Source organism: Bombus flavifrons, chromosome 11 (assembly GCF_040668555.2).
Source record: "Bombus flavifrons isolate JBK064 chromosome 11, iyBomFlav1_principal, whole genome shotgun sequence".
Classification (NCBI taxonomy): Eukaryota; Metazoa; Arthropoda; class Insecta; order Hymenoptera; family Apidae; genus Bombus; species Bombus flavifrons.
In genome coordinates, this window is record NC_138452.1 from 8,553,054 (window position 1) to 8,574,580 (window position 21,527).

At 41.7% G+C, this 21,527-nt stretch overlaps 1 protein-coding gene across 6 annotated transcripts in view; it reads left to right on the forward strand.

Moving 5' to 3' along the window:
- Window positions 1–21,527, forward strand: part of LOC138185163 (leucine-rich repeats and immunoglobulin-like domains protein 2) — a 175,092-nt gene that overhangs the window by 151,625 nt on the left and 1,940 nt on the right. For 5 of the 6 annotated variants that reach the window (XM_069123883.1, XM_069123887.1, XM_069123886.1 and 2 more), the window contains 6 exons: window positions 14,344–15,093; window positions 15,637–15,859; window positions 16,037–16,176; window positions 18,501–18,653; window positions 20,743–20,923; window positions 21,034–21,173. In XM_069123883.1, coding sequence (XP_068979984.1) covers window positions 14,745–15,093; window positions 15,637–15,859; window positions 16,037–16,176; window positions 18,501–18,653; window positions 20,743–20,923; window positions 21,034–21,173 — 1,186 coding nt within the window. In that variant the 5' untranslated portion in view covers window positions 14,344–14,744. Of the gene's footprint in view, window positions 1–9,640; window positions 10,792–14,343; window positions 15,094–15,636; window positions 15,860–16,036; window positions 16,177–18,500; window positions 18,654–20,742; window positions 20,924–21,033; window positions 21,174–21,527 lie in introns of those variants that run through there. The other variant, XM_069123882.1, reaches the window with a different exon arrangement.

The window sequence follows — 21,527 nt, forward strand, 5'->3', positions numbered from 1 at the left end:
CGCTGGGTCCGCGAGCTATTTAGAAACGAACCAATGAAAGTTTAACCGGAGGGTAAAATTGACGAGGCTGTGGGAACGTTTGCCTGAGCTTTAGGTGCTGTTTCGCGGCTTGGTGGATCGAACGATCGACGAAACTTGAACAGGCGACGGTTTGCCGCTTCGTTCGTGAAGATCTCAAAAAAGAATCTTCGAACGAGTACTCGAATTCGAGAGAATAATTTTTCAGAAGCAACTTGAGAGATTTACGCCGAGCAAAGAAATCGCGTTCGAGTCTGTTGCCTCTTCCAAGAAACTTGCTCGTGAAAAATTGATAAACCGTCTTTAAGAAACTGCTAAAACGCAAAGAGCAATTGAGAAAAGAGAAATTGATCCGAAGAAAGGGACGAAAGCCTCGCTCTCGCGTTGTCGAAACGATATCTTTCAGCGTGTCGAATTGAAGATATGAGATTCCTGGAATATAAAATACATATTAACAATTTTAATCGAGAAACGTTAGACGTTCACGCTGAAACCAAGTGAAACGAGTTTCTAAGCAAAAATCTGGAAACTTCGCACTCGAAATTCGTCTTCTAACGAACCGACGTTCTCGTTTCTTCGTCTGCTCCTTCTATCCCATTTTCTCTGGCTTTGCTTGTTCTTCTTTTCGTGCTCGTTCCGACGCAACTTGGAATCTTCGACGCGGGTCGATGCGACTGAAGTATTCATGGCTTCGTGAAAAGATTTTTCCGTTGCTAGCATTCGCCGATTTCGCTAAATATTGCATCCAACGATGCAGGAACTTCGTTACGTTTCCACGTTTCCACGGGCACTGACTATTTTTAAGGCGAACCTTGCTCCGATCGTTGGCTCTTGCCTGTGGCAGAATCTAATTAGAAAACCGAAATTCTTGATGTAACAAGCAAGAGGCACACGGACCAACGAGAATATTCGAACGTTCGTAGACGCTTTTTAGAGATACGATACGGAAAAATGTTCGTTACGCGATACACTTTGAAGATTAACACTGTTACGAAGCTTGATTATCGCGATCGTATCGATCAGATTTGCATAAAATCTGGTAATGCACATGGGAATTATAAGTGGACTTTTGACGCGTTTGCGAGAAGTTTGAGAACGTAAAGACGCATAGAACGCGTACAATGTGAGAAAAGTAACGCCTGTTGTATGCTTAGGTTGTCCGAAAAGTGTCTTTCTTTTACAGACACGTCTTTTACAACGATGCGTCTTTATACAAACACGAAACCTAATCTGTCAAACATTGTGATCTTTATTTTGATAAAACAAAATGGATCATACGTAATTCGATAAAATAACATAAAACGGAAAATGTTGTGCATCCATTATTTCTTTATAAAAGGAAAGAAACTTTTCGGACCATTTTTTAAATTGCGCTTCTCACGAATTTCCATAATTACCTGCAGTCTAATTGTAAGATATTCGGTATTTCTCATTAAACGACAAATGTCTTAGAAAGCGATAGACACCTTCATCACTACGTCCATGAAATATTATAGTGCCATTAATGAGTCAGCAATATTAATCTTGCTATCGATATACGCTATGTTACTAATTAATAGCTAATAGGATTGGTAAAGTATTCAGCGTTCGGTGTTAGGTTCGAGAAATATTAAACATTCGTAATTATTCATTTTACTCGAAGTTACTTGCCGAGTGGAGAGAAAGTTTCGAGGCATTTTCAATTTGAAAATTTACAGACTGAAAAGCACAGTGGTCGGGTGAAAGTTAATTTGCTTTTCGTTTCTATGCGCCTGAATAATTGGAATTCTGAATGGAAACTTGACGGAAATGTACTTTTTCAAAGGAGATAAACACGATGAATAAAAACGACACGTAAAATTTATAATTGTTCAAAGAATTTTCAAAATAATCGTCAAAGGGAGAAGCCCAGAAACATTTATATTTCATGTTTGAACGTACGTGCAACTTTCTCTTAAAATTGAACTTTATCCACGGTTTCCACAAGTTGAAGATGTTGCATCGTATCGACATTGTGTTCATGATGTTTGAGGAATCTGTTGACAAGTGGAACGTTGATCGAGAAGGGTTAGATTGGACGTTATTCGTAATTCCATGAATATCGTAATTGCAACGGTAATACTCTATGAAATTAGTTGGTCGGGCCGTTTGTCCCTGTGATATTAACAACTAGCATGATCAAGGTAATTATACCGACCGCGTAATTACAAAATAAACGGATATCGTTGAACCCTCGTAAATATGAACAATTTCGATGATCGAGCGGTCTAACTTTCCGGTTTAACAGACCCGCACTATCTACATTTTCATCGGGAAATTTTCGATCGAATTACAACTAGTAACACACTTATTCTAATAGAATATTTTCCAGTTTCAAGAGCTATCGTAGTTTTCTGCAACTCGGAGAAACGCTGGTTGTGCCTTCTCTTGTCCGTTTTCGTTATAACGTGGTCTTTCTCGAATCAAAATAGGTGCAACGAATAAACACGTTGGAATTTTTAATAACTCGATCAACGTTTCTTCGGAGAAGGATTAAAAAAAAAACAACAGCTAAGAATATTTTACAGGCCACGTAACGCAGAACGTATACCTACGTTTATGTATAAAAAAGAACCGCGAGAAGCCTTCATTTGTAGAAGCGTGCCCACTTACGATAATTAAATTGCGGATAATTATGCAAATTCATGTTTTTGTATAAATGTAACGAGGAAAATGGAACCTAGGTAGACAATTTTGTCGTTTTACTTGGAGAAATATTACACTGGTTTCTACAGTTTCGACGCTTTCTATGGTTCGCCCGTGTTACCTAAATTCTCTGCATTTCTCGCGCCTTCCAGTATCGCGTAAACGTATATGTATATGAAACCGCAATCTGACAATAACTTGAAACAGTTGCAAAAGAAAACGATGGCTTTCAATAAAAATTGAAAATTAAATTTATTCAAAATGTACGTTTGGTGGTAAAAAAATCACGTGTCGCGTGTGCAGGCAAATTCGACGGAAGCGCGAACGTTACTCGGTCGTATACGAAGCATCCCTTCAGACGAATTGTATTATTTTATCATTTTCTCGCGTCATCGTTCGTGCAAACAACGTAGACCGAGCCACGAGGATCGAAGCGAATCGATCGGTTTCCACACCGCATATACAGGTTGGTTGGTAACTGGTGGTACAAACGGAAAGCGGGTGATTCTACGCGAAAAAAGAAGTCGAAAATATAGAATAACAATTTTTCGTTCGAGGCTTTGTTTTCGAGAAAATCGACTTTGAATTTTCGCTCGGTACGCCTGCACTTTATCGCGTCTCGTTATAACGGATCTCACTGTAGATCGTTGTCTCGATTGACGTTATTTTTTTAATTTTTACAATTTTTACATTTTTTAATTTTTATTCTATATTTTCGACTTTTTTTCGCCTAGAATCACCCCCTTTCCGCTTGTACCACCAGTTACCAACCACCCTGTATATACGCGCATTGTACACATTATAGTTAACGGCTGGGACCACTTGTTGTTTGACACTAACTTTACCAGGCCCGGTGGAATGACCGATTTCAATGTTTAATTTAAAATTGTACATTCGTTGTTATTTCTCTCGTTCGTCTTACTGCGTGTAAATTCTTATATCATCCGATCGATCGATTTCCCAATTTTTGTTTAATATAAGAATCAACGTAATGTTAGACGAACGAAAGAAATAACGATGAATTTTGAAATTCAATTTTGAAACCAGCCATTTGACCGGGCTTGATAATGTTAGCGTTAAATGCTTGCATTAATCGACTGTTCCTCGTGAACGAAATTATTCACCGCGTCTCTGAGAAATGGTTCCCCGAGACGTTTCGATTTACCATTAACTGAGCGTTCGCTCCACTTGTTAAATTACCGGAATTTACGCGGAGTTAAGATCGCTGTTGAGCGAGATTGAAATCGCGAAGTACTCGTTAAATCTTGTGTAAAATAATGGCCGCTATTGCAAACCCTTGTCGCAATCCGTTTGCGCGCAAGATTCTTTCGTATTATCATAGAAGGATAGTAGTTGCTTGACAAGTATTGTTAAAAGATACAAGAAGACCCGACAGTTTGATTATTCGAACACTCGAACGTTCAAAAATTTGCAAGCTTGAAAATCGTAAAGTTCGTTAATGTACAAATTTAAAAATCGATGCGGAATTTCCACTGGATTCAATTCGGACAAGATATTGAGAACAAAAAGGTACGGTCAGCTTTGTGACAACGGACAAGAGCATCGCAACGTTTGACAAACATACTGCGATACAAATTTTGGGATAATCCAACAAGCTGTCAACTATCTCGTTATCTAATTGTACGACAGGAGAATCCTTAAAGGTTTTAACGACTGACAGAACCGAGCCAGACTAAATTTACGTTAGCGTAATTTGCCATAAGGATGGAGTCGGTGCGTTGCCTGGTCGGAGATAGTTTGCAATTGGGTCACCGAGTTTAACATACTCTAACAAACGCGTATTCTCCGCGGTGGAACTCGCACGAAAGTTTATGCAGCATAAAGATTATTATAGTTCCAAGGCGGACGAGAAGTTCGACAAAGACGCTTCGCTGAAATCTCCAAGAAAATTTCAATACGACTGAATTATATCACATCTGGATGTTACCGTGAATTATTTTCGCCGAATCTACCGAATAATTATGTAAACGCGTCAATGGTACAATTTTATCGACAAGTCGGACATAAAATCGTTCCTTGCTCGTTATTAAACAGATCCTATCGTCTTATCGATCGTTTCGAAACAGAAGCTCGATGACTTTCGTAGACGAATGTATTTAGTTCGTGTCCACTCAACGATATCCGCATTTCGAATTTCGCCTCTGCTTTCCCTCTTCTTCCAAGTAGAATATTTCTCAACGATTCCCTCTTCCATGAGCTTTCCATTTCCGAAACGTCTCGGTCCACCGTACAAGCCTCGCGTTCCTCCTCCTCGTCGAACCTCCTCCGGTACGCGACAGTTTCTTTAATTTCGTCGGCGATCGAGACACTGTCGCGCGAATTGTCCAGCTGAGTGGGTTTTCGAAACGCCGTGAAGCAAAGAAAAAGTTAGTTCTATTGGCTTGGCAACTAAGTGATCGCGGACTTTGTCGATACCATCTAATAACAAAATCCGCAATCACATAGTTGCCAGCCCAATAGCAGTACGCAGCAAGCAGACGTCGAACACGGAGAAAGAACGTGGAATCGTTGGCGTCGCTCGTTTCAAAGCCGAGATCCAGAACGAATCACCGTCCTTTATCTTCTTCTCGTTTCTTTCTTGATTCCCTGTGAACCGGTAGCGACGACCAAAATGGGATTCACCTCGATCGTGGTCGGTCGATCGGCCGGTAAGTGCGTTCGAATGGAAGTCGAGGGAAGGATAAAAGCACCTTTAGCGTCGAATTGAATTTTCCACTCGACACGACAGTCCGACCTCCCTCTGTAAATTCAATTAGCGCGGTAGAATCTCCGACGACCAGGAGAATTTTTCCGATGGAAGCAAGCCGACGCGCATGATAATGCGCCGCGAAGACGAACGATCGATCACCGCGAGTCGCAATTACGATAAGAAGGGCAGGGTCGCTGGCACAGGCTGGCAGAAGGTAAGGTGTGGTTCTCCATTCTCACCCTGCTCCATGGAAACTCGCCTTTGTGCCGTTAACCGGCTTCGTTCTCCTTCCTCTTTTTCTCTCATTTCCTTCTACTCTGCTTCCTCCTTTTTTTTTCTCTCCTCGTCCCTTTTCTTGCGTTCGTTACCGTGCGCCGCGGGTAGTTTCAAAGCGGTTATTTTATGTAAAGCAGGGGGAAAAAGAAGGAATGACGCGACAGAAGCCGGCGGGTCGAGAGAGTTTTCGTGACGAAAATTAGCTGGACGCGGTAAATTTGCGGACTCCGATAAACTGACGAATAAAATTCAACGGCCCTTTCCTCCATCGCCGCGCTCTCCTTCCACATTTCTTCCGCGCGTTTCTTCCCGTTATCGTTGCCGCTTTTAATATCAATTAAGCCGAGATTTCGCCTTTAAGATTTCTACGAATGCACTCGCCGCCTTAGAAACCGTCGAACGGTTTAGTTGGAAATAAAGAAGAGATAAGTCGCTTCTATCGTTACGACGAATGCATTTTACGGTAATTGTATTTGCGGCAGGATCGAGGTCCATTGAGATCAGAATTGAAACCGCGAGCCTGTGATATTTCGCTTCTTTTTTAATATTCCGCTTATTCTAGTAATTTTATAGTATCGTCGGTATTGTCGTTATCGTATTAACAGCCGCTCGTTGTGCGTAATTTATTACCTATTAGAATTTTATATTTCTCCTTCTTCATTAGCAGTACAACGCAATATTTCGCTGTTTGGTATTTTATTCGGCCATTATGGCCGAATACAATTTAACGTAATTCGTTAATAATATAATTCATGACAATTCCATTTCCTAATCCGTGGCAACGTATAGTAAAGTTCAATAATATATCTCGTTGTTAAAACTGTACGCCACAACTGAATATCGCAACGTGCTGTTACGCCTCAATATTACAACTCGCAGCACGCTGCAAAGCTTTCAACGTTGATCCAAATTTTAAACGCATCTGCCTTTAGTTTTCTTTATCGTCCAATACTCGTGTGTAATACCTATATTCCCGCCTTTTATTCCACCCTGTTTCGCAGCCTTTTATTCTTCCTATATTCTCCCCTTTTTACATTCGTTTCCCTACGCTTTTTTCTCCTAACGAAAACACCACGAATAATGGAAACGCTTTGGAAATAAAAGAATTCGGTCGTTGACGTTGGCGCAGGCAAGCACATTGCGAGCAGATATTGCGTGCGACACTGCGAAATGTCAGATTACCCTCAACAACATTTAATCTCACGTCAGCATTTAAATTATTCCCGTACGTATTTGTTTAATACGAATATATGGCGCTGAAACGACAATCGCGTGCGCCGCTCTAACTAACGAAAAGATAGCCTCGTAGAATGTTTTTAACGCACGTAAGACGTTCGAACGAATGTTCCTAACTAATGGGATAATAACCGTAAAGAATATTTAATACTCGTGAAATATTCGAACGTTTACAGAAAAACAATTTAAACAGATAGCTTGAAAATTCACGTCGCTCTAACGTTATCTTATACGTATTTTCGTGACCGCTATTTCTTATTGAATTCTTCATCGTCTTGATTCCATTCCTCGCGGGAATATATTTTATACGATTTTGCAAAACTTTCTTCGAGATAGCAGTCGGACATTTATCCTCAAAGGTAAAGTAACTGATCGATAGTCCGCGCTTCAAATTCTCCTCGTGCTTTTTCGTAAATGTGGAAGTTTTACATTTGCACTCGATGGTGTCTCGCGTAGCGTGGTCAACAGACCACCGGGTGATTTTTCATGCAAAAATTAATTGAAAATGTCGAATACAATTCTTTCCGTAAATTATATACCGATAGGGGAATGTAAATTAATAGAAATGAAAGAAAAAGCATTAAAAAGAGAAGAGAAAGCCCTAGAATCAAAAAAAAGGAATTAGTAAAGGAGTGCATAAAGGAAAGAGAGAGAGAATGGGGGAATAGTCAGGAAGGGAAAAGAGCAAGAAAGAGAAAGAAGGGACTAGAAGAGGTGAGAAAAGGAGGGACGCAGATAGAAACAAGAGAAGAGCGAGAAAGAATGACAGCAGACCAAATTATAGAAGAAAGAGAGAAACAGAAGAGAGGGGGGAAAGGATAAGGGAATCCAAGTATAATATACACTACAGAAACATAGCCAAAGAGAAATTACCAAAGTACTTAGAAGGGAGGATGAAATGCAAGGACAGAAGAATACTGGCAAGATTCAGATGCGGAAACGAGACCAAAGGAATACTGTAAAGAAGAGGGGGAGAAAAGATGCAGACTATGCAGAAGGAAAGAAGAAGACGTAAGACACGTAATAGAAGAATGTGAAATAACGGGAGGACCAAAAGACATGGAAAAAACGCTAAACGAGACTGGAGAAGGTTTTAGTGGAACTGAAAGCAATAATAGAGAAGAGAAGGGCAAACGACAAGAAGGAGGCACAACAAGGAGGCTAAAGACCAAAGTTGCAATAGTTTTTAGTCATTAGTTGATAATTTATAGTTCCTAATGCTTAGTTTCTAGAGGTAGAATAAGCAAGGTAGTGCAATAGAATAGAGTGGAAAAGAGGGGAGGTAGAATTAAGAGATTAAACAATAATAAACAAATAAATAAAATAAAATTCTTTCCACCGGGGAAATCTAGTTTCGAAGAATCGTAATAATTCGCCAAGCCTATTTAAACTTGAACCGATCGTCGATCGCGTACGAGCAAATAATCGGCGAAAAGTTATTGTACACCCGAGGATGAGTGAAAAATGTGAAATCAAATTTTTCCGTTCAAAGCCTTGCACGGCCAAGAGAATAGAATTTGAAGAATTTATCACAGGCGAATGATAAATTTTCAAAGTTATTTTTCTCGGAAACGGATCTCGCGAAAAACTTGTACCGTACATTTTCCACTTATTTTCATATGCGTTTCATTATATTTCATATTGATCCATAGTTTGCTCCTCTCCGGTCCGGAATTAGCCACGTTCAAGCATACGCGATAAACTTTTCAACTCGATTTTCTCGAAAACAATTACATTCTACTATTTCGTATTGCTGTGCATACGATCAGCCTCTAGTCGGCTGACCGCGTTACGCAAGACACCCTGTACATGTACAGGCGATTCACAGAGTACGTAATAGGTCAGAGAAATACGTGTACATTGACTTGCACTTGTTTAATAATTAACATTCATGAAGAAACGTATCATGGTATCACAGAGCGATGTAAATGTATTAGTTTGTCGCGAAGATCTATTTATAAGGAAATAATGGATACACAACATTTACTGTTTCATATCGTTTCATTGAATTCTTTATGATCCATTTTGTTCCCACAGAACGATAAATCGGTAAAGTAATATAAAAGAAAGAACGTCGTATGTGTACTATATTTCCTTACAAAAGGAAATTTATCAAAGGGAACCTTATTAAAAGAAAGCTTATAAAATGAAACTTTTGGAACAGCCTAATATTTTCGCGTCACGTAACGCTATTAAATCTAAACGTTTCCGGGCGTCTCGGTGTTCCATAAATACACAGACGTGCACAGTCTGTCTAGCTACTTGTCACGTCAATGCCACACAGAATTAACAAGTCAAAGAAGATCGATCTAATTCATCGTAGTATTTTTCATTCGATTTCGACAAACGAACGTTGCTTCGCGCGGATATACATTTACGTGAAATCTATTCTCCGCATCTTCCACGCACGTACATACATAGCCAGACACGTTTACACGCAACATACACACACACACACACATTTACAGAAAGCTCACAAATCGACGCATTGAACGAAGATTATCGGCGCGAACGGTGCACCGGTGCCGAAACGTTGATCGACCGACGGTGTAGCGTGGAAAACCGAGTGTGAAGCATCGGTAAGCCGTTTGGCTTCCACGCCCAGGAGTATCGCGAGATCTCCGATGACGTGGTTGTCCACCTCGTTGCCATTGCCGTCGTTGCGTATCCCATGATCCCCTGAGACGGAAACCGCCCATTAGCCGGCCAATGATGATGCCAACGGACACCCAGGTCAGCTCTCCGTCGTGGTACCGCGCAGAGGCCGGCACTGACGGTAGCTTTCGTTCGTCCACTCGTTTCGTTTCGTCCAAGAGACGGCAACCGTCCGACGAACGGCAAAGTTTCATCGATCATTGGGCTGTTGGGCAAAAAAGAAGGACTCCCTTCGTGAAAAGTAAAATCGTCGGGAACATAAAAAGAGGGAACGATTTAAAAAGGGAACAGGATAATTTTACAATTGGATCGAAGGGAATATAGTCGTTGCTCGTCGCTAGGTGCATCTCGAGGATCGGAAAGATTCGCGAGAGGTGGCTGAAAATTGGAAGATCTCGCGGGGTCTCTTCCAGTGGATAATTGGATCGTCGGGGACTGTGAGTTTAATCGGTTCGCTCGCTACGAATCTTGCTACGATCCTTTTTCGTCGTTTCGACGTCGTCCGGGCGGCTTTGACCAGCTTTCGCAAATTGGCGAAGCGATCGGCGCGGCCGATTAAGGAGGACGTGCGGAGAATACCGGATGCGAATGGAAGGATAGAAACTGGACGGAATTGCGAGGACTAGTGACGCATCGATCGACGTTCGTTTGTTTGATAATCGGTGGTTCGGTTAAATTAACTCTGACCACGTAGCGCGAACATTGTGTTCGTTCTTTGGCGGCAAGTGCGAAGGAAATCCACGGGCATATTAATTCCATATTAATTCTACGTCGATGGTTTATCTTTGTCAACGATAAAGTGAGTTCACGGACGAAGCGAGGGTTAAGATTAGAGAAAAGTAATGGAAATAGAAATAATGGAAAAATAAAATCCAAGTGAAAGATAATAATCGAGTGGAGATTGTCTCATGGAATAGTAATAATAATAACGATGATGGCGATTAATCACTGTGACCTATAACCATCGAAAGTTTTATTTTGGATGTGGCGGTTACATCATTCGCACAGTTGCATCGTGGATAGAGAAAAGTGTGTCGTTATGCTTCCCCCTGCGCTCAATGTAAACCCCTGTTTCGATTAATCGAGTGAGCGGCTAAGTTTCTTGATACGCAGTGACATAAATAAGCGATGACCAGTGATCACGCGAACGCTCGTCATTCTTTCGCTTCGCAGTTCCGTAGCAAGTATCTCGCGAGTGACAGAGGAAACCGCCACGTGATCTACATGGATCGGTATGTGTGGTTCTTCATATTTTTCGAAAAAAAAAGAAAAAAGATTCTCTACCCAATTTCATAGTTTGGAATTACGTGAGAACATTTTCGATGGGATCTCGTATCTGTGTGTTTCTATAATCAGCTCGATATGACGATGCGAAACGTGTTTTCGGTAACGACGTTTTTACTGGAAAAATTTCCTGCTAAAAAAAACTTTCTCGCGGAAAGAAAAAGTTAAAAAAAGCTGCTTCCGTTACAAGAATTTCCTGCTCTACCGAAAGCTATACTTTCGTTGAGAACGACACTTTTTTGCTGAAATAACCGCTTTTTTTAATTAAAACGGTAGAAAAAGTTCCCATTTAATTAAAAATATATTTCTTTTTCGCTAAGCGATCCTCTTCTCCGCTGACGAATTATTTCGAGGATTTTCAAAAGGTACCCACGTGCGAAACGACTCGGAAACGTAAATAGAAATGCTGCGTTCGAATAAACGCGATGCAAGAACAGATAATTTAACCTTCGAAAGAGCGTGTTCTCCGAGTATCATTAACCGGTTAGCTGTTGCAACCTCTTTGAAAAGTGTGTACCTAAAACGCGTCGCGAAATGCAAAGGACGACGAGTATACTCGTCAAACGCAGAGTACGTGTTACCATACGGAATTAGCTTGTAACGAAATGACTGTTTTATTTCTTAATTTTATTGCCGACGGGGCTCGTCGTAGCACAAAATATCAGCATTTCTTCGTGACGAGTATACTCGTGAAAAACAGCTAACTAGTTAATTCGCCGGTAACTCGTTTTACTTTCATCTTCGTTTTTCTTCTTCGTTGCTAACCGAGGATCGGAACTTTGGCCCGATTTACTCTCGGCGGTGTCGCCCTAAGCCTGGTCTGTCGAAGTTATACATAGAAAAAATACCATGGGACAGTAAAAACAGCAGGGGCTGAAAGCGATAGCACGTTAGGGTGGCGGGAACCGAGCTCGTCCGGGGACAAATATTTTTCGAAACTTTTCCTTCCAGCTACGTCCAACCAAGTTACGTATGAATCAAATTATAAAGAATAAATATACCTCGTAAAAAACGGCGAGAAACATATCTGACAGTAAGCGTTTTTTACCATTTTTCTTTCTTTTCTTTTTTTTTTTTTTTTTTACGTCCGATGTATCGTTTCACACGCGAGTGAAACGTGTCTCGAATAGCCCTCGCTATACCAAAAATCTGGAAACCGCGTCACTCGTGCTGCTGAAACGGAGAACATTTAAACGGAAAGTTAGAATTAGGATTTCGACAATGGCTGTCGCGTGAAAGGACGTTGCAATTATTCAGGATCGTCAAGTGAAACAAGCGAAGCGAGATAATACGTGAAAGAACCGAGGAAGAAACGACCGGATTAGCAAAGAAGAAATAATCAGAGCGACGGCCTGGTCCAATCCAAATAAATCCAATCCACTCTCTAACTTTCCAACGAGCAAGGAAAAGCAACAACGTTGCCTACGCAACCGCGTTATTTCCACAGCGAATAGTCGTTCTTCCGGCATTTTTCGCGCTTCCATCTGTCGTTGCACGTCGTTCAATGATCGACGACGACTGCAACAATGATGTTTATCGAAATAGCGTGACGGCGATGATAAATTATTATTATTTTTCGCGATCGGATAAAACGCGCGAGAAGAACGGATCGCGTAAATTTTTCGAAACAATACCGTCACGGGATCGTTTCATCCAATTGGCGGTCTTAACGGATCGTTAATCCGAACTTGCAGAGCTGTACGAATTTCAGCTACGCGACTTTTTATCTTTAATTAAACTACGGGACAGGGGGAGATGAATTCGAGATTTTGGAACGCGAGCAACGGCGAGATTATCGTGGAACGTTCGTAAGTGGAAACTATAAATTTCGACTCGCTGATGGCTACGGATAATCCCGAAGCCGCCGGGCTCATATATCTTAACTTATATTTGGTTATTAAGGCGAGTTATAACAATTCAAATCATTTACAACTTCCGTTTAAAGCCGCTCGAATTTATGACGAATTTTCTACGTTTATTAAACGAAAATTATTTCTTCATTTACAAAGATAGGAGCATCTCGTTTCCATGTTGTCAGACTCTCGTTCCGAGATTATTTCCAAACTTTCTGTTTTCTTTTTTTTTTTTTTTTTGCATCCGATGTATCGTTTCACACGCGAGTGAAACGCGTCTGGAATATCCTTCGCTATGGCAAAAATCTGGAGACCGCGTCACTCGTGCGGCTGAAACAGAGAGAACAGAACTCTAATTATCCTGATCGTCGAAGAATCTTTGCCTCAAAGGAACTTGCTTTTCTCTCACGATGGCGTGTTCTTCGAAAAAGAATCGAAGAAGAATCGAAATTGAAGATTATCTGTTTCTTCGCGCCGAATACTCTTGTTGCAAGCGATTACTTTTATTTATTGGTAGAACTGATCGCCAATTATCTGTCGAAAAGTCGAGGTTCCAACGAAGAATCTGAATAGAAGTTCACGATTTTGTAAAATTCCATTTGCCACGGGATAGCGCGATAGGAACGATCCGCAGTTCGTGATAATTGGCGGTTGAAGTAACGCGATGCTATTTTCCAGTTTCGTAACGTCGCTTCTCACGGTTCCTTCGATAGCTGCATCGTTTCCGGACAGATAACATCATCGTTCAGTGATAATTCATCCGACGAGTTAATAAGAAGCGTTGCGTTCGACGCGTTTGCAGAATGTAAGAACCAAGCAATTACTTCTTATTTCTTGCTATAGAATCTTAATTAATTAACAAATTGTTGTAGCTTCAGCTATAACGAGATTATAAGTTGTTAGATTTACACAGGGTGGTTGGTAACTGGTGGTACAAGCGGAAAGGGGGTGATTCTACGCGAAAAAAGAAGTCGAAAATATAGAATAAAAATTCTTCTTTTTTTTTCATTTTTCCATCGAGACAACGATCTACAGTGAGATCCGTATGGTTATAACGTACCGCACGCGTACCGAGCGATAATTCAAAGTCGATTTTCTCGAAAACAGAGTCTCGAACGACAAATTTTTATTCTACATTTTCGACTTCTTTTTTCGCGTAGAATCACCCCCTTTCCGCTTGTACCACCAGTTACCAACCACCCTGTATAATTGTTAAATAACAATAAATTAACAATTGTTAAATAAAACCTTTTGTAACTGGAATTGTCGATATGAAAATTCCTAGCTACCGAAAACTAGCAGTTCTCATCAAATCGATTTTAATCCTCCACTGAACAGAGACGCAAACCACCTGAGGTTCAGTAGCCAGTCCACGTTCTATAGTATATGTCAATAAAATCTCCTAACGTAGAATAAAACTACAAATACGATCGTTTCCAATTCGAAATCTCGCGTATCGATCAACTTCGCCGTTAAATCTTGCCATTTTCGATAACAGGATACTCAGTATTACCGATACGTAGAACGGATTCCTCTTAGCATCTCCAGCAATGCACAAAAGAGACCACGTTTCAATCCCAATTATTACCCGCAACCAAATTCCAAAGCCGCAACGAAATGCTAACCACCTACGCCCTTTGTTTGCAGACTCGGTGTACTGGTGCACCGCGGAAGAGCGAACAATGGATATGAGAAGAGCAGAGGCTAAGTAGCAGGCTGCAGGTACAGGAACAGAGAGGGCGAAGCAACAGGAAAGAGGAAGCCGACCGAGCGTGGTGCGAAGAAGCAGCCGACAGAAAGTGTGTGAGAGAGGGTGAGAGAGAGGGAGAGAGAGAGGAGGTATAGAAAACGCCAGAACGACAAGACTGAAACGACGAAGACAGTCCTTTCTTTCGGACAGCTAAGCAAAAACAAAACGAAAGCAAGAGAAATCTGCTGGAAGAAGGAAAGAAGAAGAAGAAGAAGAAGGAGGGAAATAAAGAGGTTACGAGACGTTTTCATAAAATTTCGATAAGTTTCGAGTAAACAGCAGGTAGTCGAACAAAAAGATGAAGGAGAGCAGCTTATGGACATTGGTTTGGGCAATGAGTCTGGCAACGAGTCTGAGCCTCGCGCAATCCATCAACTGCCCCTCGCACGGTGAAATCTCGCCCTGTTCCTGCACACTGAAAAAATCCGGCTTGGACATCGTATGCGAGTACACGGACATACTTCACATCTCGGAGGTGATGAGCAAGTTGAAAGGGAGGACGAACGCGGTGATCTTTTATCTGAGGCTCAGGCACAACAATCTGCCGAAGCTGCAGCCGTATGTGTTCCTCGGCCTCGACATCCGCCATTTGACCATTCACAACAGCAGCCTGTCGAAGCTCGAGGAATCGTCTTTGAGTTCCATCGGTGAGTACCCTTCGCTTCTTCGTTCTTTGCCCAATGAGCGTCTCGATCATCCCTTTGACAACGTCTCACCACTCCTCTTTTTCTCCCTGTTTTCAAATCGACCGACGGAAAAACGTTTTAATTCAACCGCGACCTCAACAGCGTTCTCCTTCGTCTCGTTTCTCAGCTACCTTCGTCTCGGTTGTTTAAAGTTGCCTGGAACAGTTTGACTGTTCGTTCAGAGCCGATCACTCGGTAAATTCAAGCGGCGATACGCTTCTTCTCGTCTTTGCTCCCGTCTCTTTGCGTTTAAGTAGAGACATATGCGCGCCTCGGTCCTTGAACGTTCTTCGAATATTATCTTATTTACGCTTTGACATCTTCCTACCTTTCGGTGTATTTCTTTTTTTTTTTTTTTTTCTTTTTTTAAGTATCTTTCCATTCTTCGCAAACGAGAACGTTGCATCGCGAAGGCCGTCGAGATCCCACGAATTCGCCTCTTACTTGACTCTTTCGACGAAGCGCAAGCAATTCATCAATGTGGTTTATCGCGGTGTTTCGCAGGGACTGGCCTGACGCAGCTGGACCTCTCGCAAAACGCTTTGCTCTCGGTGCCGTCTAGCGCTTTGAAGGACCTTCAACATCTACTTATACTGAATCTGAACCGCAACAAGATCAAAAACATCCATAAAAAGGCTTTCGAAGGGCTCGACACCCTCGAGATTCTTTCCCTGTACGAGAACGAGATCTCCTACATAGAAGAGGACGCGTTCACAGGATTGCACAAGTAAGTTACTTCAGCTGGAGTCACCACCTGCTACCTATCACCCGGCTACGAATTTCATTACGTCGCTTTTCCTTCCATTACTTCGATCCCTATCACTTCCGATTAATCGCGTAAGATCTGACTTAAACAAGAGTCGTAGAATTAAGTTGCAAGTAACAGGATACGTTTGAACCGTAGCCGAAAGCTGAGGAGATTGAATCTCGGAGGAAACAATTTGACCAAAGTGCCGACGCCGGCGCTGCGCACTCTGGACATGCTGAAGAAGTTGGAGATGCAGGAGAACAGGATCACGGCCATTCAGGAAGGCGATTTCGAAGGTACGTCTACCTCAACTTAGCTCGGCATTTCCTCCCGTACGACTCGAGCTCTTCGTGTTGTAGCGTTCCTGAAGTAGAATCATATTTGTTAAATGCTCTTTTCCCAATCTTTTTTACATCGACCAAATTCCTTAAAAATCGAAACGAACTTTCCCATCGATTAATATCACGAAGCGAACTGTCGAGATAAATCGTCCGCTCTGTATCGCGTCGTTCGCGATAGGTAGACTGTTTTTTCGCAATTTGCGGACGTTTATGCAAATTCATATGGTTACGAGTACCACTAAAAAGAATGGAATATCGTACTTTGAATGTTTTACGTGTTTTCGCACGATATATGCATGCTGTGCTTCGTTAGTATCTTCAAATATGACATAATCACATGAAAATTCGAGATATGGTAATAGGTAATGTTTCTTATACAGTTTTATTGTAAAGAATTCACGCTAAAATGAGAAGAATCGCTGCGAGCGAGATATTATACTCGTGAAGATTCATATTTTTAGGAAAATAATTAAAAGAATGGAAAGGGATTTGACTGGCTCATCGAATTATCGTAACGAGCACTATGATTATCTTGTATTATTCTTACATATTGCGTTCGTTGTCTGTGCGTCTGTGCATCTTTGCAGCTTCGAAGGTTTTACTTTGAACTTGGTATTTCTCATCCATCGGACTTGCAACGATTCCATTTGAAATCTGAGTTTCGTGTCGTTCGAAAACGATTCGCTCGTCTTATTATACCAACTTCCTAGCTCAAGTACTAGACTGTAATCCACTTATATTCGATTAACCTCGTAACTTTACAGTGCGTGCACGCGCGTGCATCGCCGACCTTTTCGCATGCGAGCAATAAGGTCATCGATAGAGTTAATATCTGTATTTATTCTTAGACGCGAATTAGCTCGTCTCTAAAAAAGAGGGCCGCGTCGTAACTTTCAAGCAGATCGATTCGCGCAATGGCAGTGCCTCTTCAAGGGTGAGACCGACCCTTCGCTCCAACTTCGTGCTTTACTTTCTTCTGTCGACTTCTATTTTCAGACCTGCGATAGAAAAAGAACAAATCTGTCTATTCGAATCTGTCTACTCCTTTCTTTTTCAGCTCTCTACCTTTCGCGATCTATGAATGGGACGATGAGTCGTCGTCGTCGTTGCCTGAATCAATAACAACGACAACGTTTCTACAAATCCTGAGAAACCTCTCTTTACCTGACGTTTATCTTAGACGCTATAGATCTTTCGTTCTAATGTTTCGTTATAAATTTGCCTAAACGATCGTGTTACTAACCTAACTTACTTTGCAGAGAGAAAGCAATTACCATGCTATCTGGCCAAAGCTTGCGAACGATAATCCGCAGACACGTGCCGCAGCCAATCAGCGTCGTTAATTCTGCAGATTTTCCACGAAAGACAGACGCTGATTGTCTGCGACACGTGTCTGCGGACAGTCGTCTGACGGCGTAAGCTTAGCTTAAGAGTACGGCTTATTCGTGGATCGCTGCTGCGGATATTTCATCGCATACCTGATCATCTTTTTAATTCGATATTACCAGCATGTACTCTGAAAACACGGTTTCCACGTAACACGGTGAAAAAATTACCGCGGCCATTTTACAACGCGATATTCTCGTAACACGATTTCCATATAACGCGACTTAATAGAAGACTTGGACAGCGTTCGTATAACACGAATATTTCCATCACGCTGTTTTGCTTTCGCTTGAAACACGATGTCGATAGAACGCGGCACGTATTACTGCCGCGTTACAATAGGATTCGCTGTAATAACGCAGGATACATCGTTACGGTATATGAAACTGGTAAAATTACTATATGTAAAACTATCGATTTTGTAAAGTACCGTGAAACCGGGACCATTCCTTGACGAACGCTGAAGCGATATACAGGGTGGTTGGTAACTGGTGGTACAAGCGGAAAGGGGGTGATTCTACGCGAAAAAAGAAGTCGAAAATATAGAATAAAAATTTTTCGTTCGAGGCTTTGTTTTCGAGAAAATCGACTTTGAATTTTCGCTCGGTACGCGTGCACTTTATCGCGTCTCGTTATAACGGATCTCACTGTAGATCGTTGTCTCGATTGACGTTATTTTCTTAATTTTTAAAATCTTCAAATTTTTAAATTTTTATTCTACATTTTCGACTTTTTTTCGCCTAGAATCACCCCCTTTCCGCTTGTACCACCATTTACCAACCACCCTGTATATTAGCAGATAATACAGAACGTAATTGTTGTTCAATGGAACACGTTAGTCGTGTCATAGAGAAATATAGGCGATAAAAATTCTCTTTTCCCTGTGTTATCAGGTCTGAAAAGCCTGGATTCGTTAGGACTGGCGCACAATCAGCTTCGTGAAGTGCCGGCCCGTGTGTTTGCCCATTTGACGCAATTAAACTCTTTGGAGCTGGACGGAAATCAAATTACACACGTGGATCCGGATGCGTTCATCGGTCTCGAGGGTAAGCGTAATCACGATTTCATGCGATTCCTTTGAAACGTCTCGGCACGTGGCACGCTCGGCGAAACGCCATTATTTCTATCGCATCGCCTCGCACGCCTCGGATAACCGATTATCCGACCGATTTTCCATCAAACGCGTACACCGCGAGCTGCGTCGATCTCGATTTTCCGTCGACGGCGAGAGCCAACGTCGCGAGAACCGTGCTAATCGAAATTATTTCCGACAGTTCCCGTAAAATTGCCTTTGTAACCGATCAGTTACTTATCTCGTTCAAGAACGATCGTTGCACGTAACGATATTAAATCGTTCGATCGTCTAACATCGCGTTCTAACGTAGAAATTTGAAACGGTGATCCTGCGGAAAAATCTTCGTTGGTCGTTGTCGGCGTCGAACGTTCGTTTAACGACAATTTACTGATAGGTGGAACGTCGGTGAAATTCGCGAGTGCCTGCCTGCCTTAGAGCGTGATTTCGCGAAAGAAAAAGATTGTCGGCGATTCGATTAAAAATTTGATTAAAAAATTAAAAAAAGAAAGGGTAATTTACGTAAATTCAATGGAAATAATCTCGCAGAGAGGAAGTTAAACGAGAGACACGTTATGGCAAGGTTATTCTGAAGGGAAACAGTCGTCGCTCTTTGCAAACTCGATGGCCTTTTTCCGACAGGATCCTGGAAATTCCTCGCTGAGGAGTTAGCGAACAGATTGAACTTTTCTATGATTATGCGATGAAGTCTGCCTGTTTGACGTACAAACAGGTAGCAGACTCGATCGAATGGACGTTGTGCCCCGGGTGGAATCGAGGAAACTTGAAAGTTGCATGCACGTCGATGAAATATTACCTTGCTACATCGTGACCGTGCGACGATTACAGGTCGATTATACCGTACAGCACGGATCGTCACGTACCGTGACGGATAGTGTGAACGGTCTGATTTAAAGCGCATGTTTCAATATTCTATGGTGCCGGCACCATTCCGAACGTAACGCGGTGGAACGGATCCGCTATACAATATGTAACGTAGGATGTCTCCGAAATCATGGTACAAGCGATCGGGTGGTAATTCTACGTGCAAAAATAAGTCGAAAAGAAAGAATAACGTTTTTTCGTTCGAGGCTTCGTTCTCGAGAAAAATGAGTTTGAAGATCGGTGCGGTACGCGTGCACCAATTATACGTTTCCATGAATTTCGATCGATAATGTATATTGTACGTTCAATAGTGTGTTTAGTGATATGTTTAAAAATACAGACACGAAGAAGAACAGAAGTTTCACAAACGGAAGAATTAACTTACACGGTTAGCCGACCGGTTTTCAGACTCATTTTTTTCGAAAACGAAGCCTTAAACGAAGAAACGTTATTCTTTCTTTTCTGCTTATTTTTACACGTAGAATCACCAGCCAACCGCTTGTACCGCTTTACTTCGAAGACACTTTGTGTATGAACAGTCCTTAATTCGACGAAAACAGCCTGAAATTGACGAATGTATAACAGTCGTCGCATCTGAAATTGCAATTTAAATGATAGCTCGCGGCTCGCGCTTTCTTTGTAAGACGTACTTTGTACGTATAAGATATTCCTTTGCTCGATAACTGGTTTGAAACACCGATTATTCAACGTTAATAAACAGAAAAGGACGAAACGATTCGATAAATAAACTTTCCAATAATCGATCGATGGTAATAGCAATTCAAGCGAGCTACGCTTTGCTGTAAACAAACAAAAAAAGCGTTAGACGACCATTTTTACGCGTGCCATGCCGTTAACGGGGCAAATATCTGCGCGTTTATGGCTCTGCAGCCCTCTATAATCTAAATAACTTAATCCAAATTACTTGTCATCACGCGATCATCCAACACACGTCTCTCGCCTTATCGAGGGAAAACAATTTAAAGAATGTGAAGAAACAAAGCGTATCGATCGTAGCCAACGAACGAACTGGAATCGTCGAGGAACGAAATTTTTCCTACGTTCAACGTAAACGCGTTGCGTTCTGTTTGACCGTCGATTAATTAGCCTCGTTTCCGCCCAAAAACCTGTCGCATTACGACTACGCTCACGCGTGTTATATTTTAATCGAATTACAGAGAACCTGCAATATCTGCGACTGGGCGATAATAATTTACACTCGGTGCCGAGCGACGCGTTACGCCGTCTACATCGGTTACGTCACCTCGATTTAAAGGCCAATAACATTACCGTGCTCCCGGAGGACGCTTTCACCGGATATGGTGACTCCATTACGTTTCTCAACCTGCAGAAGAACCTGTAATTTCTATTATTTCGTTAAGAAAACGATATTTCTCTTCTAGTAGAATTCTATCGTCGTAAACGGCCACGTTCTCCTCTCTTTCTCTTTTCTTGTTCCCTTTCTTTAGAATCAAGGTGTTGCCGCCTTTGGTTTTCGAAAATTTGAATTCCCTGGAAACGCTGAGTCTGCAGAACAACAAGCTCACGCACATACAGGAGGAAGTGACTGAAAATATCGTGGACACCCTACGACACATCGATATCACAGGTAAATGTCAAGGATTCGTTCGAACCTGCTTGGAGAGAGGGCAACGCGTAAGTCATGTTCCTGGGAGAGTTCCCGTTGGCTATACAACGAGCCTCTCTTACTAATCAATCTGATTTAACACGATTTTGTGGAACGAAATGCACGATATTCACGTTATTGGTATTACTCGATGTTAAAAGAAAGAAAACGCAGAACTTATTATCGGGAACTTACCGGTTGCTCGCTTATTACGAAGAGACAGCTCAGGCTGCCGCAAATAACGTGGTAAATTAAAAAGGCCAGTCTCTGTAATTGCCGGTCTTTTCTCTGCATTTCCTTTTATCAAATTTTAACGACTCGTACAATGTTTCGTAT